Here is a 25202-nt window from a genome sequence, read left to right on the forward strand (position 1 = left end):
CTATCTTTCATTGCAGGCAGATTCTTTACCACATGAGCCACCAGGGAAGCACAAAACAGATGTAGTCCTTGCCCTCACGAAGCTTACAGTTTAGGAAAACTGACCTTTGATTTAGTTTCCTTGGTTTAAATCAATGATCCATAATGGCGTATGATTTCAATTCTTAGACTGAAGAGATTAAGGCCAGATAGCAACCAAATAAAAAATGGAAAACTATTGGAAATGGTATTAGTATTTCTCTTGACCTCAATTAGTATAGTCCATCCTAAAGGAAATCAGTCCTGAATATTCATTGGAAGCTCTGATGCTGAAGCTGAAACTCCAATACTTTGGCCACCTGATACGAAGAACTGACTCATTTGAAAAGACCCTGATACTGGGAAAGATTGAAGGCAGGAGGAGAAGGGGATGACAGAGGATGAGATGGTTGGATGGCATCACAGACTGAATGGACATGAGTTTGAGTAAACTCTGGGAGTTGGTGATGGACAGGGAAGCCTAGCATGCTGCAGTCCATGGGGTTGTAGAGAGTGGGACACAACTGAGCAACTGAACTAAACTGAACTGAAATGAATTAGCATAGTATGACTTGGCCAACTTTGTCATATTCACATTAATAAAGAAAGACAGATACATAGAGGAGAAGTTAATCTAAAATCTCAGAACTATTGATATTTGGTTTTGGAAAATAATCTGAATAACCTTAATGTTTGACTCCACTTAAGAGCCTAGGATCTTGATGGTAGAGATGAGGACATTGAAGATAAATCAAATGGAGCTCATCTTCTTGGTACATCACTGTGCCAATAGAAATGCCTTACGACGCTTTTCTCTTTTATATAGCAATGGTGTTACGGGCATTTGACCCAAAGTAATATCTAAGAAGCTCTGTTCTCAGGAAATATTTATATTATATTCTTTTCATTTTATATTTATTTCTGAATCTAAGCTAGCAAAGAGCCACTTTCCCCAATGTATTTTATCCTTTACTTATATAAGTTTTTCAAAGTTCATTATGTTGTGGCATGTATCAATACTTCATTCCTTTATATTGCTAAACAATACCTTATTGTATTGATATGTAGCACATTTTGGTTATCCATTCACCAGGTGACAAACATCTGGGTTATTTCTGCTTTTTCACTGTTAATGAATAATGTTGCTATGAACCTTCATGTATAAGTTTTTATTTGAGCATATGTTTTTTTTTTTTCTTGGATATACATCTACAAGAGGAAGTACTGGGTCATTTGGTGACTATGTTTAGCATTATGAGGAACTACCACATTGTTTTCCAAAGGGGACAGCACCATTTTACATTCCCACCAGCAATGTCTGAGGGTTCCAGTTTCTTCATATCCTTACCAATCCTTGGTTGTTGTTCAGTTGCTCAGTAGTGTCCAGCTGTTTGTGATCCTGTGGATAGCAGCATGCCAGGCTTCGCTGTCCATCACCAAATCCCAGAACTTGCTCAAACTCATGTCCATTGAGTCAGTGATGCCATCCAACCATCTCATCCTCTATCATCCCCTTCTCTTCCTGCATCAGGGTCTTTCCCAGCATCAGGGTCTTTTCCTTACTATTGACCATATTTTTAATTCTAGCCATTTTAGTGGGTATGAAGTGGTATCTCATTGTGGTTTTGATTTCGCATTTCCCTAATGGCTTATGATATTAATCATCATAATTATTAATTATCATTAATCATGTGCCGATTGACTGTTTACCTTCTTTTGGAGAAATGTCCATTCAGATCCTTTGCCCATTTGTTAATTGGGTTGTCTTTTTATTGTTGAGTTGTAAAGATTCTTTATATATTCTAGATATGTGTGTGTGCTAAGTCACTACAGTCGTTTCCAACTCTTTGCAATCCTATGGACTGTAGCCTGCCAGACTCTTCTGTCCAAGGGGATTCTCCAGGCAAGAATGCTGGAGTGGGTTGCCATTTCCTCCTCCAGTGGACCTTCCCAACCCAGGGATTGAACCCACATCTCTTATGTCTCCTGCATTGGCGGAGACATAAGCACCACCTGGATATAGGTCCCTAAAGGTTCTTTATGTATTCTGGATACAAATCCCTTTTCAGATATGTGATTGGCAAATAGTTTCTCCCATTCTATGGATTTTCTTTTCACTTGCTTTTTTTTTCCTCTGAAGAATATCAACCACTGGATTTACTTTCTTGATAGCGTCATTTGAAGTTTTTAGTTTTGGTTAAGCCAGATGACACCACCCTTATGGCAGAAAGTGAAGAAGAACTAAAGAGCCTCTTGATAAAAGTGAAAGAAGAGAGTGAAAAAGTTGGCTTAAAGCTCAACATTCAGAAAACTAAGATTATGGCATCTGGTCCCATCACTTCATGGGAAATAGATGGGGAAACAGTGGAAACAGTGTCAGACTTTATTTTGGGGGGCTCCAGAATCACTGCAGATGGTGACTGCAGCCATGAAATTAAAAGACGATTACTCCTTGGAAGGAAAGTTATGACCAACCTAGACAGCATATTCAAAAGCAGAGACATTACTTTGCCAACAAAGGTCCGTCTAGTCAAGGCTATGGTTTTTCCAGTGGTCATGTATGGATGTGAGAGTTGGACTGTGAAGAAAGCTGAGCACCGAAGAATTGATGCTTTTGAACTGTGGTGTTGGAGAAGACTCTTGAGAGTCCCTTGGACTGCAAGGAGATCCAACCAGTCCATTCTGAAGGAGATCAGCCCTGGGATTTCTTTGGAGCGAATGATGCTAAAGCTGAAACTCCAGTACTTTGGCCACCTCATGCGAAGAGTTGACTCATTGGAAAAGACTCTGATGCTCAGAGGGGTTGGGGGCAGGAGGAGAAGGGGATGACAGAGGATGAGATGGCTGGATGGCATCACTGACTCAATGGACGTGAGTCTGAGTGAACTCTGGGAGTTGATGATGGACAGGGAGGCCTGGCATGCTGTGATTCATGGGGTCGCAAAGAGTCAGACATGACTGACTGAACTGAACTGAACTGAAGCCCAACTTATCTAATTTTACTTTTAGTTTCCTATCTAATAAGGCTTTGCCTAGCCCAAAGTCACAAAGATTTATTCCTATTTTTTTAGTTTTATCGTTTTAGCTTTTACAGTTAGGTCTGTGATTATGTTTATGGGCGCCCAAAAGACCACCCCACCCCACCCCCCGATTCAGTGATTCACTAAGAGGATTCACATGACTATGTATATAGTCATACTGAAAGTTGTGATTACAGCAAAAGGATACAAAGCAAAATCAGCAAAGGGAAAAAGTGCATTAGACAAAGTCCAGGGGAAATAGGCACCAGTTTCCACAGTACTCTCTCAGTGGAGTCACACAGGCAGGATGCAATTCCCAGTTCAGTGAGTTGTGATAACATGTATGAAATATTGCCAACCAGGGAAGCTCACTTAAGACTCAGCACCCAGGGCTTTTTGTTGAAGGCTGGTCACATAAACAGTCTCTCTCTGGCATGTGCTGAAATTCTAGACTCCCAGAGAGAAAGTAAGTGTTCAATATAAACTCTAGTGTTTTCACAGTTTAGGCACAATAAGCCACTGTTACTGAATTCTGAGAATGATGGGAACCCTCCCAAAATCCAGCTTTCCAAATACCAACCAAAGGTCAATCTTGTAATCAGGCCTTGCAAGAATAGCACTTCTGGCCTGCTGTGTTAACTCTTTTCTGTGTAGTAACCCATCTGGACTTATTTTTTGTGTATGGAGTGAAGTAGGGGGTCCAACTTCACTCTTGAATGTGACTATCCAGTTGTTTCAGCACTATTTTTGAAAAGACTATCTTTCCTACATTTGCTTTTCTTGACACCCTGGTTAAAAATTGGCAAAAGTGTAATGGCTTATTTCTGAACTCCCAATTCTACTTCACTGATCTACATACCTAGCCTATGCATGTATTACAGTCTTTTTTTTTTTCCAGAGAAGGAAGGATTTGCAGCAAGTAAGGAGAACACTTGCTCCCAAAGCAGTGTCTCCCAACACATTTTTTAATAATTATAGCTTTATAATAAATTTTGAAATTAGGAATTGTGAGTTCTCCAAATTTGATCTTCTTTTTTAAGATTGTGTTAGCTATCATGGGTCTCTTGAATTTCCACATGAAGGTTAGAATAGGCTTGTCAGTTTTTGTAAAGAACTCTGTAGGATTTTAATAAAGATTGTGTTCAGCCTGTAGATCAATTTTGAGAGTATTGAATTTTAACAGTATTACACCTTCTGATCCATTAAAATAGGATTTCTATTTATTTAGGTCTTTAATTTCTTTCAACATGTTTTATAGTTTTCAGAGTATAGATTTTACAGTTCTTTTGTTAAATTTATTCCTAAGTATTTTATTATTTTAATGCTGTTTTAAATGGAGTTATTTTCTTAATTTCATTTTCAGATTGTTGACTGCTACTGTTTAGAAATGCAATTGATTTTTGTATATTGATCTTATATCAAGCAGCTTTAATGAACTCACTTATTAGTTTTAATTGATTTTTAGTAAATTCCCTATATACAAGCCCATGTCATCTGCAAATGACTTTGCACTCTCAATGACTTCTATTTTCTTTCTTGTTCAATAGCCCTGGCTAGAGCCTCCAGTACGATGTTGAATAGAAGTAGCAAGATTAAACATCTTTGTCTTCTTCTATCTTAGGAGGGAAAACATTCAGTTACCAACCGTTCATTATAATGTCAGCAGTGGGTTTTTTGTAAATGCCCTTTATGAGATTTAGGAAGAACCCGTTTGTTTCCAGTTTGTTGAATGTTTTTATCATGAAGGGGAGGGTTGCTTTTCAATCACTAAGTCATGCTTGACTCCTTGCAACCCCATAAACTATAGAATGCCAGGCTCCTCTGGTCTCCACTATCACCTGGAGTTTGCTCAAATTCATGTGTATTGCGTTGGTGATGCCATCTAATCACCTCATCCTCTGCTGCCACCTTCTCCTTTTGCCTTCAATCTTTCCTAGCATCAGGGTCTTTTTCGATGAGCCAGCTCTTTGCATCAGGTGGCCAAATTATTGGAGCTTCAGCTTAAGCAACAGTCCTTCCAATGAGTATTCAGAATTTATTTTCTTTAGAATTGACTGGTTTGATCTTCTTGCAGGCCAAGGGACTCTCAAGAGTCTTCTCCAGCATCACAATTCAAAAGCATCAATTTCTTGGCCCTCAGCCTTCTTTATGGGTCCAACTCTCACATCCATATATGACTTCAGGAAAAAACATAGCTTCGGATATATGGACCTTTGTGGTCAAAGTGATGTATCTGCTTTTTAATACACTGTCTAGGTTTGTCATAGTTTTCTTTCCAAGGAACAAACATCTTTTAATTTCATGGCTACAGTCACCATCCACAATGATTTTGGAGCCCAAGAAAATAAAATCTGTCACTGCTTCCACTTTTTCCCCTTCTATTTGACATGAAGAGATGGGACCAGATGTCATGATCTTAGTTTTTTTTTAATCTTTAGTTTCAAGCCAGCTTTTTCACTCTCCTGTTTCACCCCGATCAAGAGGCTCTTTTAGTTCCTCTTCACTTACTGCCATTAGACTGATATCATCTTCAAATCTGAGGTTGTTGATATTTTAGAAGCAGTCTTGATTCCAGCTTGTGATTTATCCACACTCTTCCTTTCATTAGCTTATGATGCACTCTGCACATAAGCTAAATAAACATGGTGACAACATACAGCCTTGTCACACTCCTTTTTCAATTTTGAACCAGTCAGTTGTTCTGTGTCTGGTTCTAGCTATTGCTTGTTAAACTGCCTACAGGTTTATCAGAAGACAGGTGAGGTGATCTGGTATTTGTATCTCTTTAAGAATTTTCCATAGTTTGTTGTGATCCACACAGTCACAGGAGTGTTAGAATTTATTAAATGCTTTCCCGTATCTATTAGGATGATGTGGGTTTTATGTTTTATTCTACTGATATGATGTTGTTGTTATTGTCCAGTCACTCAGTCATCTCTGATTCTTTTAGACCCCATGTACTGCAGCATGCCAGGCTTCCCTGTCCTTCACCATCTCTCAGAGCTTGCTCAAACTAATATCCTTTGAGTTGGTGATGCCATCCAACCATCTCATCCTCTGTTGTCCCCTTCTCCTCCTGCCTTCAATCTTCCTAGCTTCAGGGTCTTTTCTAATGAGTTGGCCTTCCTATGATGTGGCCAAAGAATTGGAGATTCAGCTTCAGCATCAGTCCTTCCAATGAATATTCAGGGTTGATTTCATTTAGGATTGACTGGTTTGATCTCCTTGCAGAGCAAGGGACTCTCAAGAGTCTTCTTCAACATCACAGTTCAAAAGCATCAAATCTTCAGCACTCAACTTTCTCTATGGTCCAGCTCTCACATCCATACATGACTACCAGAAAAACCATAGTTTAGACTGTATGTACCTTTGTCAGCAAAGTAATGTCTCTATATTTTAATATGCTGTCTAGGTTTGCCATAGCTTTTCATCCAAGGAGCAAGTATCTTTAATTTCATGGCTGCAGTCACCATCTACAGTGAGTTTGGAGCCTAAGAAAATAAAGTCAGTCACTGTTTCCATTCTTTCCCCATCTACTTGTCATAAAGTGATGAGACCAGATGCCATGATCTTGTTATCTGCAAACAGTGAGAGTTTTTATTCTTCTTTTCCAATCTGGATTCCTTTTATTTCTTTTTCTTCTGTGATTGCTGTGGCTAGGACTTCCAAAACTACATTGAATAGTAGTGGTGAGAGTATGCATCCTTGTCTTGTTCCTGATTTTAGATGAAATGCTTTCAATTTTTCACCATTGAGAATAATGTTTCCTGTGGATTTATCATACATGGCTTTTATTATGTTGAGGTATGTTCCTTCTATGCCTGCTTTCTGGAGATTTTTTATCATAAATGGGTATTCAAGTCTGTCAAAGGCTTTCTCTACATCTATTGAGATAATCATATGGTTTTTATCTTTCAGTTTGTTAGTGTGGTGTATCACATTGACTGATTTGCAAATATTGAAGGATCCTTGCAACACTGGGATAAAGCCCACTTGGTCATGATGTATGTTCTTTTTAATATGTTGTTGGATTCTGTTTGCTAGAATTTTATTGAGGATTTTTGCATCTATGTTCATCAGTAATATTGGCTTGTGGTTTTCTTTTTTGGTGGCATCTTTGTTTGGTTTTGGTATTAGGGTGGTGGTGGCCTCATAGGATGAGTTTGGGAGTTTACCTTTCTCTGCAATTTTCTGGAAGAGTTTGAGTAGGATAGGTGTTAGCTCTTCTCTAAATTTTTGGTAGAATTCACCTGTGAAGCCAGCTTGTCCTGGGCTTTTGTTTCTTGGAAGATTTTTGATTACAGTTTCAATTTCCATGCTTGTGATGTTTCTGTTAAGATTTTCTATTTCTTCCAGGTTCAGTTTTGGAAGGTTATACTTTTCTAAGAATTTCTCCATTTCTTCCAAGTTGTGCATTTCATTGGCATATAGTTGCTCACAGTAGTCTCTTATGATATTTTGTACTTCTGTGTTGTCTGTTGTGATTTATCCATTTTCATTCCTAATTTTATTCATTTGATTCTTCTCCCTTTTTTTCTTGATGAGTCAGGCTAATGGTTTGGCTATTTTCTTTATCTTCTCAAAGAACCAGCTTTTAGTTTTGTTGATCTCTGCTGTAGTCCCCTTCATTTCTTTTTCATTCATTTCTGCTCTGATTTCTATGATTTTTTTCCTTCTACTAACTTTGAGGTTTTTCTGTTCTTCTTTTTCTGTTTGCTTTAGGTATAAACTTAGGTTGTTTATTTGATGTTTCTCTTGTTTCTTGAGGTAGGCTTGTATTGCTATGAATCACCCTCTTAGCACTGTTTTTACTGAATCCCATAGGTTTAGGGTTGTTGTGTTTTCATTTTCATTTGTTTTAGGCATATTTTTTATTTCCTTTTTGATTTCTTCCATGCTCTGTTGGCTATTCAGAAGCATGTTGTTTATCCTCCATATGTGTATGTTTTTCTAGTTTTTTCCTGTAGTTGATATCTAATCTTACCACATTGTGATCAGAAAAGATGCTTGAAATAATTTCAGTTTTTTAAAATTTGTCAAGGCTATATTTGTGGCCCAGGATGTGATCTATCCTGGAGAATGTTCCATTTGCACTTGAGAAAAAGGTGAAATCCATTTTTTTTGGGGGGGGCGATGAAGTCCTCTCTCTCTCTATATATATATATATATATATATGTGTGTGTGTGTGTGTGTGTGTGTGTATGTATCAATTAGGTCTAACTGGTCCATTGTATCATTTAAAGCTTATGTTTCCTTGCTAGTTTTCTGTTTGGTTGATCTATCCATAGGAGTGAATGGGATATAAAAATCCCCCACTATTATTGTGTTACTGCTGATTTCCCCTATCATACTTGTTAGCATTTGCCTTGAGTGCTCTTATATTGGGTACATATATATTTATAATTGTTATATTTTCTTCTTGAATTGATCCCTTGATCATTATGTAGTGTCCTTCTTTGTCTCTTATCATGGTCTTTATTTCAACGTCTATTTTATCTGATATGAGTATTGCTAGTCCTGCTTTCTTTTGGTCTCCATTTGCATGAAATATCTTTTTCCAGCCCCTCACTTTCAGTGTATGTGTCCCTAGGTTTGAGATGGGGCTCTTGTAGACAGCATATATAGGGGTCTTTTTGTATCCATTTGGCCAGTCTTTGTCTTTTGGTTGGAGCATTTAACCCATTTACATTTAAGGTAATTATTGATAAATATGGTCTCATTCCCATTTACTTTGTTGTTTGGGTTCATTTTTGTAAACCTTTTCTGTGTTTCTTGTCTAGAGAAGATCCTTTAGTATTTGTTGAAGAGCTGGTTTGGTGGTGCTGAATTCTCTCAGCTTTTGCTTGTCTGTAAAGCTTTTGATTTCTCCTTAGAATCTGAATGAGATCCTTGCTGGGTAGAGCAATTTTGGGTGTAGGTTTTTCTTTTCCATTACTTTAAGTATGCCCTGCCATTCCCTTCTGGTCTGAAGAGTTTGTATTGAAAGATCAGCTGTTATTCTTATGGTGATCCCCTTGTGTGTTGTTTGTTGCTTTTCCCTTGCTGCTTTTAATATTTGGTCTTTGTGTTTAATTTTTGTTATTTTGATTAATATGTGTCTTGAGGTGTTTCACCCTGGGTTGATCCTGTTTGGATTCTCTAGGTTTCTTGGACTTGGGTGACTATTTCCTTCCCCATATTAGGGAAGTTTTCAACTATTATCTCCTCAAGTATTCTCTCAGTCCCTTTCTTTTTGTCTTCTTTTTCTGGGACACCTATGATTTGAACATTGGGGCCTTTAACATTGTCCCAGAGGTCTCTGGGGTTGTCCTTATTTCTTTTAATTATTTTTTTTTGTTTTTCCTCTCTGCTTCATTTATTTCCACCATTCTATCTTCCACCTCACTTATCCTCTCTTCTGCCTCAGTTATTCTACTATTGGTTCCCTCCAGAGTGTTTCTAATTGTAGTTGTTGCACTGTTCTTTATTGATTGACTCTTCTTTATTTCTTCTAGGTCCTTGTTAAACATTTCTTGCATCTTCTCAGTCCTTGTCGCTAGTCTGTTTGTCTGTAATTACATTTTGTTTTCAGGATTTTAGATCATCTTTACTATCATTATTCTGAATCCTTTTTTCAGGTAGACTCCCTATCTCCTCCTCTTTTGTTTGGATTGGTAGGGTTTTATCATATTTGTTCACCTGCTGAGTATTTCCCTGCCTTTTCATTTTGTTTACTTTACTGTGTTTGGAGTGCCCTTTCTGCAAGCTGGAAGACTGTGGTTCCTCTTAATTGTGGAGTCTGCTCCCTGTGGTGGGTTGGAGGTGGGGTGGACTATTGACTTGTCAAGATTTCCTGGTTGGGGGAACTTCTGTCTGTGTTCTGGTGGGTGGAGCTGGATCTCTTCTCTCTGGAGTGCAATGAAGTGTCCAGTAGTGAGTTTTGTGATATCTATGGGTTTGGTATGGCTTTGGGCAGCCCATCTTTTAATGTTCAGGATTCTGTTCCCATTTTTCTGGAGAATTAATGTGCTATGTGTTGCACTGGAACTTGTTGGCTATAGTGTGGAGCTTGGTTTCAATATATATATATGGAGACTTTGGGATGGGCTCTTGTCTATCAATGTTTCATGGAGTCAGGAGTTCTCTAGTGTTCTAAAGTTCTGGAGTTGAGCCTCCTGCCTCTGGGTTTCAGTCCTCTTCTTGCAGTAGCCTCAAGACTTCTCCATCCATGTCACACAGAAGATAAAACCCTTTGGCTAATGGTGAAACAACTCTCCAGAGCCATGAATACTGAGAGAGATTCACAGAGTTATATAGGGAAGATATGAGGGAGAGGGGAGATAGAGGTGACCTGGGGGAGAAAAGGGAGAGTCAAAAGGGGAGAGAGCAATCAAGCCAGTAATCAAATCTCTAAGTGAAAATGGATAGTGAAAATTAGATTTTTAAAGGTAGAGCATTGATAACAAATATCAAAAAGCAAAGATTAAAAACCTAGAATAGAAGTTAGACTCTCAAAAATACAATATAAAAAATACAAAAAAATCACGAAAATAAAAGAAATATATGGAGTTTGTTTTTTTTTAAATAGGGTTTTTTTAGAAAGGTAATAGTAGGTATAAAAATGAAAGTTAAAGTAGTAATAAAGAACTAATATTTTTAAAAAATTACAAAGTGATAATAGTAAAAATATATCTAGGAATAGCTCTGGAGCTATTGTGGGCAGTGTGGGGTCAGTTCAGTGTCAGATAGTCTGTTGTTTTGACTTATACTTGTTCTCATGGTCTATAGTTGCCCCTCAAATACACCATCTCAACATTAACTACAGGGTTTTAATCTGTTGCATCTGTCACTTCCAGGGTGGTTTCCTCCTTCTTTGTTTATTTTAGCTTCCTCTGTTTCCAAGTCTGTACAGTGTCTAATTTCTGCCCTGACACAAGGTGGTGAAGGTGGCCACTTATTTAGGCTCACTTGTCCAGCTGTGCTGTGGGGAGAGACAGACACTTCAAACAAATACTGCTGGCATGTGTGTGGGGTGTGTGCAGTGGATGGACCACACTGGGTTTGTCACAGCCCAAGGCAGCATGTACTTCCACACTGCTTAGGCTCCAGTGAGTCTTGCGTTTCTTGCACTTCCCACATTTAAGCCACTCAGGTTCTTGTGTGCTCCACATGGGCACAGACCCAGATAGGCTGTGCATTTTGTGCCCTTCCCAGGTCCAAGCTGCTCAGGCGACTGGGTGCTTGGTAAACGCACTGTCCCGGTGGACTGTGCAACTTATGCACCTCCCTGGTCCTGGCCACTCGGTTTCCTGGGTGCGTCAAAGGGTACAATCTCAGGTATGCTGTGTGTCTCCTCTGGGAAGCTGAACTCAGCTTCTCTGTGACACTCCTGGTACATGTGAACCACCCAGGATCCCAGGAGGACATGGTTTGCAACTGGCAACCTGCTCACAGTTTGGTGAAAGATACAGTCTCTGGGGCCAAGATTATAGCAGCCGCTTGCTTTACAGCTCTGGCTGTCCCACTGCCTCTCTGCCTCGGGGGAGGGAGGGCCCTAAATGCAGCCAACATGCTCTCCTTTGGTGTTCGCTAGGGCACAATCCTTCCTTCTCAACAAAGGTGACTCCTTTTTGAACATGCCAGGGGTGACCATGGGGAGTAAGAGCCTTTCACAGGAAGGGTCCTTTTTTTTCTATGTTTGTCTCTCTGGTGATCCAATGGTTTGGGTTACTATCTCACATTAGCCCATTCAGATTGTCCTCAGGCATTCAAGCCCAGTCCTTACCCTAAGGAACAATGATGCAGCCCATGCCTACCTACACAGCTCCCACTTGCTGCTGGCGGACACAAGTGTCTGAGCCACTTCTCTGCAAGTAGTTGCACTTAGGCACATATTCTGTGTGTGTGTTTGGGGTTTTTATTATTATTATTATTATTATTATTATGTTGACCTCTGAGATTCCAAAGGTCCCCACTGTCACAACTGTAAGAGGGTTTCCTATTGTGTGGAAACTTATCCTCTTTCAACACTCTCTTCCCAGGATGGATCTATGACCCTAAATCCTTTGTCTCTGTTTTTGTCTTTAATATTTTGTCCTACCTTCTTTTGACCATCTCCAAGAAAAAGAAATGCAAAAAAGGCAAAATAGTTGTCTGAGGAGGCCTTGCAAATAGCTGAGAAAACAAGAGAAGCTAAAGGCAAAGGATAAAGGGAAAGATATAAGCATCTGAATGCAGAGTTCCAAAGAATAGCAAGGAGAGATAAGAAAGCCTTCCTAAGTGATCAATGCAAAGAAATAGAGGAAAACAATAGAATGGGAAATACTAGATCTCTTCTTCAAGAAAATTAGAGATACCAAGGGAACATTTCATACAAAGATGGGTGCAATAAAGGACATAAATGATATGAACTTGACAGAAGCAGAAGATATTAAGAGGTGGCAATAATACACAGAAGAAATATACAAAAAATGATCTTCATGACTCAGATAATTATGATGCTATAATCACTCACCTAGAGCCAGACATCCTGAAATGCGAAGTCAAGTGGGCCTTAGGACGCATCACTACAAACGAAGCTAGTGGAGGTGATGGAATTCCAATTGAGCTATTTCAGATCCTAAAAGATGATGCTGTGAAACTGCTGCACTCAATATGCCAGCAAATTTGGAAAACTCAGCAGTGGCCACAGGACTGGAAAAGGTCAGTTTTTATTCCAATCCCAAAGAAAGGCAATGCCAAAGAATGTTCAAACTACTGCACAATTGCACTCATCTCACACACTAGCAAAGTAATGCTCAAAATTCTCCAAGCCAGGATTCAACAGTTCATGAATTGTGAACTTCCAGATGTTCAAGCTGGATTTAGAAAAGGCAGAGGAACCAGAGATCAAATTGCCAACATCCTTTGGATCATAGAAAAAGCAAGATAATTCCAGAAAGACATCTGCTTCTACTTTATTGACTACACTAAAGACTTTGACTGTGGATCACAACAAACTGGAAAATTATTCGAGATGGGAATACCAGACCAGCTTACCTGCCTCCTGAGAAATCTGTATGCAGCTCAAGAAGCAACAGTTAGAACTGGACATGGAACAACAGACTGGTTCCAAATTGGGAAAGGAGTACATCAAGGCTGTATATTGTCATACTGCTTATTTAACTCATGTGCAAAGTACATCATGTGAAATGCTGGGCTGGATGAAGCACAAGCTGGAATCAAGATTTCTGGGAGAAATATTAATAACCTCAGATATGCAAATGACACCAATTTTATGGCAAAAAGTGAAGAAGAACTAAAGAGCCTCTTGATGAAAATGAAAGAGGAGAGTGAAAAAGTTGGCTTAAAACTCAAGATTCAGAAAACTAAGATCATGGCATCTGGTCCCATCACTTCATGGGAAATAGATGGGGAAACAATGGAAACAGTGAAAGACTTTATTTTGAGGGGCTCCAAAATCATTGCAGATGGTGACTGCAACCATGAAATTAAAAGACACTTGCTCCTTGGAAGAAAAGCTATGACCAACTTAGGCAGCATATTAAAAAGCAGAGACATTACTTTGTTGACAGAAGTCTGTCTAATCAAAGCTATGGTTTTTCCAGTAGTCATGTATGGATGTGAGAGTTGGACTATTAAGACAGCTGAGTGCCAAGGAATTGATGCTTTTGAACTGGTGTTGGAGAAAACTGTTGAGAGTCCCTTGGATTGCAAGGAGATCAAACCAGTCAATCCTAAAGAAATCAGTCCTGAATTTTCATTGGAAGAACTGATTCTGAAGCTGAAACTCCAATCCTTTGGCCACCTGATTTGAAGAACTGACTCATTGGAAAAAACCCTGATGCTGGGGAAGATTGAAGGCAGGAGGAGAAGGGGATGACAGAGAATGAGATAGTTGGTTGACATCACTGGCTCCTTGGACATGAGTTTGAGCAAGCTCCAGGAGTTGGTGATGGACAGGGAAGCCTGACATGCTGGAGTCCATGGGTTCACAATGACTGAGCGACTGAACTTAACTGAGCCTTCTTTTGAAGAGATTAGGCTGCCTTGGTGGGTTCCTGGTGTACTCCACCAGCATTCAGAAGTTGTTTGGTGGAAGTTGCTCAAAGTTCAAATGATCTTTTGGTGAATTTGTGGGGAAGAAAGTGGTCTCCCCATCCTATTCCTCTGCTATCTTGGGACTCTTTCTCTCTAATTTTCTTGAAGAGATCTCTAGTCTTTCCCATTCTATTGTTTTCCTCTATTTCTTTGCATTGATCACTTAGGAAGACTTTCTTGTCTCTCCTTGTTCTTTGGAACTCTGCATTCAGATAGGTATATCTTTCCTTTTCTCCTTTCACTTCTCTTGTTTTCTCAGCTATTTGTTAGGCCTCCTCAGACAACCATTTTGCCCTTTTGCATTTCTTCTTTTGGGGGAAAGTTTTGATCACTACCTCCTGTACAATGTTACAAACCTCTGTCCATAATTTTTCAGGCACTTTGTCTATCAGATCTAATCCCTTGAATCTATTTGTAATTTCTACTATATAATAAAGGATTTGATTTAGGTCGTAGCTGAATGGCCTAGTGGTTTTCCCTACTTTCTTCAATTTAAGTCTGAATTTTGCAATATGGAGTTCATGATCTGAGCCACAGTCAGCTCCCAGTCTTGTTTTTGCTGACTGTATAGAGTTTCTCCATCTTATATGGCAAAGAATATAATCAATCTGATTTTAGTATTGACCATCTGGTGATGTCCATGTGTAGAATTGTCTCTTGTGTTGTTGTAAGTGGGTGTTTGATATGACAGTGCATTTTCTTGGCAAAACTCTGTTAGCCTTTCCCCTGCTTCATTTTTACTCCAAGGCCAAATTTGCCTGTTACTCCAGGTTATCTCTTGATTTCATACTTTTGAACTCCAGTCTCCTATGATGAAAAGAACATCTTTTTTTGGTGTTAGCTCTAGAAGTTATTGTAGGTCTTCATAGAACAGTTCCACTTCAGCTTTTTTGGCATTAGTGGATAGGGCATAGACTTGGTTACTGTGATGTTTAATAGTTTGCCTTGGAAACAGAGATCATTCTGTCGTTTTTGAGATTGTACCCAAATACTGTATTTCGGATTCTTTTGTTTACTGTGAGGGCTACTCCATTTCTTCTACGGAATTCTTGCCTATAGTAGTAGATATAATGGTTATCTGAATGAAATTCACCCATTCCCATCTATTTTAGTTCACTGATTCCTAAAATGTCGATGTTCACTCTTTCCATCCCCTGTTTAACCACTTCCAATTTACCTTGATTCATGGACCTAACATTCCAGGTTCCTATGCAATACTGTTCTTTACAGCATCAGACTTTGTTTTCATCACCAGTCACATCCACAACTGGTTGTTTTTGCTTTGGCTCAGCCTCTTCATACTTTCTGGAGCTATTTCTCCATTCTTCTCCAGAATCATATTGGGTACCTACTGACCTGGGGAGTTCATCTTTCAGTGTCATATCTTTTTGCCTTTCATACTGTTCGTGGGGTTCTCAAGGCAAGAACACTGAAGTGGTTTGCCATTTCTTTCTCCAGGGGACCATGTTTTGTCAGAACTCTCCACCATGCCCCGTCCATCTTGGGTGGCCCTACATGGCATGGCTCATAGTTCACTGAGTTAGACAAGGCTGTGATGCAAGTGATCAGTTTGGTTAGCTTTCTGTAATTGTGGTTTCCATTCTATATGCCCTCTGATAGATAAGGATAAGAGGCTTGTGGAAGCTTCATGATGGGAGGAATCTGGGTCTTACTCTGATGGGCGGGGCCATGCTCAGTAAATCTTAATCCAGTTTTCTGTTGATGGGCAGGGCTGTGTTCCCTCCCTGTAGTTTGGCATACCTGTGTGGATCACAATAAACTGTGGAAAATTCTGAAAGAGATGGGAATACTAGACCACCTGACCTGCCTCTTGAGAAATCTGTATGCAGGTCAGGAAGCAGCAGTTAGAACTGGACATGGAACAACAGACTGGTTCCAAATAGGAAAAGGAGTAGTTCAAGGCTGTATATTGTCACCCTGCTTATTTAACTTATATGCAGAGTGTTGTGTTATGTGTTAGTCGCTCAGTCGTGCCCGACTCTTTGTGACCCCATGGACTGCAGTCCACCAGGTTCCTCTGTCCATGAGATTTTCCAGGCAAGGATACTGGAGTGGGTTGCCATTTCCTTCTCCAGGGGATCTTCCCAACCCAGGGATTGAACCCAGGTCTCCTACACTGCAGGCAAATTCTTTACCGACTGAGCTACATATATGCAGAGTACATCATGAGAAACGCTGGGCTGGAAGAAGCACAAGCTGGAATCAAGATTGCCTGGAGAAATATCAATAACCTCAGATATGCAGATGACACCACCCTTATGGCAGAAAGTGAAGAGGAACTAAAAAGCCTCTTGATGAAAGTGAAAGAGGAGAGTGAAAAAGTTGGCTTAAAGCTCAACATTCAGAAAATGAAGATCATGGCATCCGATCCCATCACTTTATGGGAAATAGTTCCAAAATCACTGCAGATGGTGACTGCAGCCATGAAATTAAAAGATGCTTACTCCTTAGAAGAAAAGTTATGACCAACCTAGATAGTATATTCAAAAGCAGAGACATTACTTTACCGACTAAGGTCCATCTAGTCAAGGCTATGGTTTTTCCAGTGGTCATGTATGGATGTGAGAGTTGGACTGTGAAGAAGGCTGAGCGCTGAAGAATTGATGCTTTTGAACTGTGGTGTTGGAGAAGACTCTTGAGAGTCCCTTGGACTGCAAGGAGATCCAACCAGTCCATTCTGAAGGAGATCAGCCCTGGGATTTCTTTGGAAGGAATGATGCTAGAGCTGAAACTCCAGTACTTTGGCCACCTCATGCGAAGAGGTGACTCATCAGAAAAGACTCTGATGCTGGGAGGGGTTGGGGGCAGGAGGAGAAGGGGACGACAGAGGATGAGATGGCTGGATGGCATCACTGACTCAATGGACGTGAGTCTGAGTGAACTCCGGGAGATGGTGATGGACAGGGAGGCCTGGCGTGCTGCGATTCATGGGGTCACAAAGAGTCGGACACGACTGAGTGACTGAACTGAACTGATAGTAAGGGTAATGGCAATAATGGTGAACTCCTTCAAAGGGGTTTATGCCAAGACTGTTGTACTCATTGCCCCTGACCCCACGGCAGCCACTGTTGACCCATCTGGAGACTCCAGGACACTGGAGTCTGGCTCAGTTTCTTGTAGGGTCACTGCTCCTTTCTCCTGGGTCCTGGTGCACACAATGTGCACCCTCCTAGGGCGTTTTCTCCCAGTCCTGTGGAAGTTCTATAATGAAATACCACTGACCTCCAAAGTCAAATTCCCTGTGGGTCTCAGTCCCTTTTTGGATCCCCAGGTTGGGAAATCTGCTGTGGGTCCTCGAATTTTGCGACAGTGCTAGACCTTCTTTGGTATAATTGTTCTCCAGTCTGTGGGTTGTCTGCTCGGTGGCTCTATGTGGGGTTCACACCCTGCGCCTCCCAGGTCTTCTGCAGCCAGAGCCCCTGTCCGCACAGCAGGCCACTGATGGTCTGTGCCTCTGCAGGAGACACCTAAACACTCAAAGGCAGGTCTGGCTCAGTCTCTTTGGGGTACTTGGGTCCTGGTGTGCACAAGGTTTGGTTTGAGCCCTCTGAGCATCTCTGGCCAGTATGAAGTTTGAGTCTAAATGCAATTTCACTCCTCCTACTGTCTTGTTGGGGTTTCTCCTTTGCCCTTGAACATGGGGATTTTTTTTTTTTTTGGTGGGATCCAATATTCTCCTGTTGATGGTTGTTTATTGGTTAGTTGCAAGTTTGGAATTCTCACAGGAGAAATGAGCACACATCCTTCTACACTGCCATCTTGGGAACATGGCTACCAATGATATATCCTTATAATCTTTTCTTTAAGGCTAGAAGTGAGTCCTCGCTTTCTATCCTGATTTTTAACACATTTCCCTGTTTTAGTATGTCTAGATAAATCTTTTTCAATTTTGTTCATGTTGATTTTCAAAGAAACAAACTATGGTTTCATTGGCTTTTCCTCAGTTATTTTTGTTTTCTATTTTATTTTTCTTTCTGTTATAATCTTAATTTTTTCTTCTTCTTGCTTTCATTTTAGTTTGCTCTTCATTTCTTCTTTTTTACATTGTCTTAAGGTAGAAGGTTTAGTTATTAATTTGAGATATTTCTTCTTTTTTAGTACAAACATTTATATAATAAAGTTCTCTTTAGCTGCATCCCATAAGTTTTGGTATGTTGTTTTCAACTTCATTCATCTTAAAGTGTTTTCTAATTTTCCTTGTGATTTCTTTCTTACCCCACTGGTTAGTTAGGGATATGTTGTCTAATTTCCACATATTTGTAAATTTTCCGAATTTCCTTTTGCTACTGATTTCTAATTTAATTTCATTGTAGTAAAATACCATACTTTGTGTCTTATTTCAATTCTTTTAAATTGAAGCTTGTGTTATAGCCTACGAGAGCAACAAACTAAGCCATAGACCAGTTAAAAGTTTAACAGAAATAACCTTGGAAAGAGACAGTGAAGAACCTCCCATGTCATCAGTATTTTTATGGCTCTTCTTATGTATCACTAGATGGTTTCTAAAAGGATTGTATCTGTTTACATTGCTGCTAGCTACTCATAAGTCTGCTAGCTTCACTATAACCTCTGTGTCTTGGCTGTTACACTTAAATTTGTGGTTTATAATTCTGCTTAGTGTGTGTATTATTCATTGTGCTATAATACATTAGTCATAAAAACAGAGGTGACTTTTGATTTATGTTCTTTTCTCTGTTTTTCTCTCAAGCCACCTGGAACCTCTATGAGTCTAAGTAGTGGGTCCTTCCCTAGTGCATTTGGTCAACAGACATCTAAAGATAGTCGTCAAGGTCAATGGCAACGCCGAAGAAGGCTGGATGGCGCATTGAACAGAGTCCCAGTTGGATTTTATCAAAAAGTATGGAAAGTTTTGCAGAAGGTAAGCATAAGACACCATAGGTGTCTCTTTATTTTACCCTCCTCATGAAATTATCAGTCTTCTTGTCTGAGATACGACATGACTGTGATATCATTGCAATTATATAAAAGGCATATGCTCTTATGGATAAAACCTAGAAGAAAACATTAAAATGAAATAGTTGATTTGTTATTTTGATATTATTGATAATTTAGTCTCTCTCCATTACTGTTGCCATTGTGGGGTTTATAAAGACCTCATCTTTTTGGCCATAGTTGGACATTGTGAAACATTGTGATATACTTACTGCCAATTGAATGAATGCAGTGATAAAGACACTTTCTTTGTAGCTATTGCAGAGTAGAAATCTTATTGTAACAATGTGCTGTTAATAACCAAATGTTACTGTAGTAAAACAACTGTGGCATATGGGAAGTTTTATGAGAAACTCTTATCTATATTCTTTCTTGGATGAAAACTACTAAATAAACACAGTCATAGTGATGCCAATAGTCCGAAGACTCTACCGGTGTGACCAATTTTTGTTTTTCTGTCAAAGGCCTAGTTTTCCAAAGACATTCCAGGAGACATCACACCATTATGATTGTGACAGATTTGTAAGACCAAAAAGACTGTAGTTCTCATTCATGGGTCTCATTCATAGTCTCATAGGTGCTGTTTTTTGCTTCATTGCCCTTGATAATGACCTGAAGAACACTTCAACCAGGACTTCAAAATCTTTAGTTATGTTTCTCCCTTTTGCACACTGATGTGCTTCCAGGGACAGAATCAGGTGATCCTTTGGAAAAGTGAAAATGGATTCCTTAAGCTATCAGCTCTGGTAATCTTTCTTTCAAAAAGTACCTATCAGCTGTTTTCCTTCCATAAAACAACTATTTTTCTTTTTCTTTTTTTTTTCACTCAGTCGTGCCCGACTCTTTGCAACCCCATGGACTGTAGCCTACCAGGCTTCTCAGTCCATGGGATTTTCCAGGCAAGAGTACTGGAGTGGGGTGCCATTTCCTTCTCCAGGGAATCTTCCCGACCCAGGGATCGAACCCGGGTCTCCCCACATTGTAGGCAGACGCTTTACCATCTGAGCTACCAGGGAAGCCCTAAAACAACTACAGCACAGTGTTAACAGATATGTGCTTTATCTTTCCATTTACACCTGGCTTGTGGCAATTCAGTTTCACAGACTACAGGTACTAGGTGCTCTTCTACCCAGATACCATCTTTTTGCATAGCAGCTATAATGAAAGTCCAAAAGTGTTATGATAGAAGTACAAACCCAGAAGGCTATGAGAATACAAGGGAAGGAACATTCAAATCTAACTGGGAAAATTGGGTATTTTGTGGCAGAATCAAAACACGAACTTAAACTCCTAATATAAAGAGGAAAAACAAATGCCCTCTGTATTTTTCATTCCATTCCTTTCAGAGTATGAATGTAACATAATCACTCTGTACATATGTTTCTAGGCTGGTAATTGTCTGTATAAGGATTGTTATTTGGCATATGAGACATGGGATGGGAGTATCTGGTAGAGTTGATAAACCTGTTGAATTGGAATATTTATCTGTGATTTAAAATATGATGTTTTAAATTTCTTTAAAATATAAAATGGCAAGTTATTAATTCCCATTGCTTTTTAATAACTGAATTGATGGTGAGAGGGATATAGACCATCATTCATTCATATAGTATTTCTTGAGCATCTACCGTGCACTAAGCAATGTCCTAGGTGCTCACAGGTATACAACAGAAAACAAAACAGACAACAATCTCTGTCCTGTGTAGAACTTATATTCTACTAGAGAGAGATAAACAATAAATAAAACACATAAATTATACAGAATGTTGAATGACGACAGGTACTGTAGAGAAAGTAGAGCAGGGTGAGGGGATCAGGAGTGCTGATGGGGGATGCTTAACTAGAAAATGTAGTAATTATGCACATCCAGTACATGCATATATTTAGTTTTTCTCTTTAGCCTAAAAAATCTTTCTGAAGTCTAGTTGTGATGGCTCTGGAACCTACCATAGTATCCTCCTAGATAGTCTCTGAATCTTTAGCACTAGGCTATCCAATAGGTAGATCCTCCTGAGCCTTTTACTCCCCTAAGTAGAGGATGAACCTTGAGTACCCTAAGTCCAACCCTGCTTCTTGCCACACATTCAATTGCAACTCCTTGGCAAAGACGTGTGGGCTGCAGGGCCTTTCACTGGCCTGTGATTACTCAGCATCTAAGTGTCTCCTTACAGTCTTCTAGTTGTCAGCATATCCTTGGTGACAGGTTTTTGCTGTTTTGCAGTGTCACGGACTTTCTGTGGAAGGTTTTGTTCTTCCTTCTTCAACCACTAGAGAGGTAAGATTCTGTCTTTCACATTTATGTGATTGATAGCTTGTCTGGCTAAAGTATTTCAGTGATCACTTTTCAAAATAACAAATCTGTGCTTTCATAAATCAACTGAACATGAAATGCATTGGAAGAAAGGAGAGAATATTTTTTTAAAAAAATAGAATGGGAATATTAGAGAATAATTATGTATTACATTAATTATATAAAGACGGCTTCTTTTAATGGTTGATTAAGTTAGACTGATTTATGTGAATATTGCCAGAGTTGGAAATGGCAGATGAGAATGAATCTAAGAATGAATGAATGACTTCTCATGCCCCCATCCTGCTCATCCCTACCTTTTTCTACTAAGATGCTTGTAAACTATAAACCAGTGATCATAAACCAGTGGTCCTTAGCTCTAACTATATATCACAGTAACCCAAACTATCTCCAGCTCTCCAGGGATAGAACATGAGCACCTGTACTTTAAAAAATCCTTAGAATAATGCTGATATATAATCCTGGTTGGAAAACATTGCCATAAACCACAGACATAGATTAGATGGTACTTTCATATTTTGCTTTTTGCCCAATCAGACTAAAATTATGAAGAAATAGCTTGCAAATAAAATCAACAAAGGAGCTCAAATTAGTAAGACCAGATAGTAGAAAATCCCCAGATTTTCTGCTACAATCCCCACCCTGGAATTGTAGATCAGGACTGGAGGGCTGGGTACAGAAAGCTAATGCTGTGCTTCAGGGCTCCACTCCTGCCTATAGGCTTTTTCTCTAGTAAAAAACACTGTGTCCTTTCTTGATCTTCTCTCTGCCTTTAAGCCAGATTAAAATGTTAACAAATTAATAATAATACATACCTGAATGTACCTTTTATGAGTCTTCAAAACACCTTTATATCATCTTTAATTTGATCTTCAGCACAACTATGTGAGATAGCTAAGAAAGGGATTGTAGTTCCTAGTTCACAGACAAGCATATAAATTTAGAAAAGTAAATTCTCCAAGGTCATAGAATTGGGGCTTCCCAGGTGGCAAAGGCAGAGCTTGAGTCTTTTAGACTCCAAATCTATATTGCCATCCTAAAGTGTATGCTTAATACAGTTTTACCAAAAATTATTTGTTAATCCATTTTACCCTAAAATAACTTTATATTTCTTCATGCCTTTTAAAATCTAACAGTATATAAATATTTTACCTAATTCTCAAATTGTCATGTATATACAGTTTTAGATTCTACTTAAATTTTTCCTTTATCCATAGTCATCTTATTTATTCTTTTAATGATTCTACAGAAACTCATAATGGCATACCATGATATGCCATTATTTACACAACCATTCCCATGTTTAGATTACTTCTAGTTTTATACTTGTGACTAAGGCTGCTGTAAAACACTCTTGCATATAGGGCTTTTATCCTCTCTTGAATTATTTCCTTAGGATGAACTTCCAGAAGGAGAATTATGGGTTAGAAGGCACTGACACTTTTATGATGCTTGTTATACTTGCCAGATTGCCTTCCAGAAAGATTGAACCTATTTACTCACTCAGTTACGTTAAAGGAGACTGAAACAGTGCTCTTGGCTACAGTATTTCTTCTGCATTTCAGAATAGGTAATTGATGCCTCCCAGCACAATGGGCTCTTAAGAACTGATTTTTTTCCCCCTTCTATCACAGATGACTCCAGGCGAGATTAAATTCTCTGTTCATGTGGAGTCTGTCCTGAATCGTGTACCTCAGCCAGAGTACCGTCAGCTTCTGGTTGAAGCCATCCTTGTCCTCACCATGATGGCAGACATTGAAATTCATAGTATTGGAAGCATCATTGCTGTGGAGAAAATAGTGCATATTGCCAATGACTTGTTTCTTCAAGAACAGGTAGGCAAACCTGTTACTTTCTCAAAGGGAAATGTCTGATATTAACTCTTTAAGAAGCCAAGGTCACTTTCTTGTGCCATCTGCCTCACAGCTGTTTTCTAGGCCTCCTTTGTAGTGGCTCTGACCCCATCTGTTCAAGAACTAGGCTGTGGGATGACCTCTGTCTTTTACCATGTTTTGTGGTTGTGTTAGATGGTAAAGTTGCCTGGAACTCAGGAGGCTTTTATGCTTTTTGTCATATTTCATACTACTTTTATCACACTACTTTTTGTAGTGATAAGGACTTAATAAGAAACTATTGGGTAGTGTATCCTTTCCGGACTGTTAAGGAAAAGAGAAGATTTGATTTAGGTTTGTTTCATTTTTGCTCTTTCTTACCTATAAGAAAATATTAAAGTAACATGTTTAATTCTACATTTTCTTATTTTTCTTATTAAATCTTACTTCAGAAAATTAACCACATTTTAAAAATGCAAACTACTAAGAGCTTTCCAGATGTCTCCTAGATTAAAAGTAGGAACACACATAAAGTGAAGGGCATCTGCTCTTGTCAATAGAAGTTTCCAAAACATGCAATCAGTGTTTCATTCTTTTAGGCCCTGGGGATGGGGATGCAAAGGAAATTAAAAGTTTCTCTAGGACTTTTCAAAGATTTCACAAGACAGTCCTAATTTTAAATACTCTGACTGCTCTTTATTGTATCAGAAAATGTGATCCTTTTTAGGTATTGACTCTAGCTTGGAAAGCTTGTGATCCATTTGAATTAAATCAACTTAGAAAGAAAAGAAATAATGATCAAATACAAGATAAAATAATACATGCTGAGTGGCTTCCCTGATGGTCCAGTGGTTAAGACTCCATGCTCCCAATGCAGGGAGCACTTGTTCAATCCCTGCTTAGGGAACTAAGACCCCACACAGCATGACCAAACAATAATAATAATAATACATGCTGAATCAGTAGTACTAGAAGGATGCAGACCAAAGTTCATCTAGGGTGATTTGTAAGTTTTAACTTTTGACTTTTAATGAACAAAACTCTAATTAACCTATTATATTGAACTTTCAAAAATTCTAAACAATTAGTACTTTTAAAATAATTCATATCATTGGGGATCTAGTGAAAAATGAATGTATAGAAATTCATAGCCACCATTTTGAGTATAACTCTGATCCCTTGCTGTCTAAACAGCCTAAGATCCAACTAGTTGGTGATGGGGAGGAGGCTCTGAGTTATTCTAATCAGGGCTTTAATTAGTAGGATTAGTAATTTTTCCTTTCCCCTGTGTTTTCCCATCCTTAAAAACCAAACAGAAAACCCTCGGTGCAGATGATATCATGTTGGCAAAGGATCCTGCGTCTGGCATCTGTACTCTTCTGTATGACAGTGCACCCAGTGGCAGGTTTGGCACCATGACCTACCTCTCCAAAGCAGCGGCCACCTATGTGCAGGAGTTTCTGCCCCACAGCATCTGTGCCATGCAGTGAGGCCTCTAGGCCTGGCTGCCGGGAGCCTTTTGACAGCTGGTTCCTGCCTCGTTGATTATGCATGGAACTGAAATATGATGACCTGATCACTCCTACCCTGTCCCTTGCCAACCCATCTCTCCCAAGAAGAGCAAACTTTTCTGATCAAATAACTGCTTTAGAAGATGTGAACCCTTGCTTGGAGGCATCTGCTCACCCAGGCTCTTCATTGCGAGCCTTCATTCTTTCATGGTTCATAAAAGTGTGTGTTTTTATTCTCTAGATCTGTTACAAACTTAGTTTTCTAACTCCTGTTTGGGGCGCAGATGTTAATAATAACTTATTCCTGAAGTTTGATTTTTCTTATGTGTGGTTTCATTGTGTAAATGAGTGGTGGGTGCGTTGGGACATTATTTCAAGTGAATAAATCCTCAATTGTTGGATTTTATGCTCCTATAAGTTGGAAATTATCTATTCTAAGTGCCTTTTCTTGGGAAAAG

General features: G+C 39.2%; 1 protein-coding gene across 5 annotated transcripts in view; it reads left to right on the top strand.

Annotated features, from left to right (window-relative positions):
- PHKA1 (phosphorylase kinase regulatory subunit alpha 1) overlaps positions 1-24936 on the top strand; it is a 179137-nt gene extending 154201 nt beyond the window's left edge. For all 5 annotated transcript variants that reach the window (XM_068963076.1, XM_068963079.1, XM_068963078.1 and 2 more), the window contains 4 exons: positions 18846-19016; positions 21312-21365; positions 23036-23236; positions 24550-24936. In XM_068963076.1, coding sequence (XP_068819177.1) covers positions 18846-19016; positions 21312-21365; positions 23036-23236; positions 24550-24723 — 600 coding nt within the window. In that variant the 3' untranslated portion in view covers positions 24724-24936. The remainder of the gene's footprint in view (positions 1-18845; positions 19017-21311; positions 21366-23035; positions 23237-24549) is intronic.
- The last annotated feature ends 266 nt before the right edge of the window (positions 24937-25202 follow it).

Source organism: Capricornis sumatraensis, chromosome X (assembly GCF_032405125.1).
Source record: "Capricornis sumatraensis isolate serow.1 chromosome X, serow.2, whole genome shotgun sequence".
In the NCBI taxonomy this organism is placed as follows: Eukaryota; Metazoa; Chordata; class Mammalia; order Artiodactyla; family Bovidae; genus Capricornis; species Capricornis sumatraensis.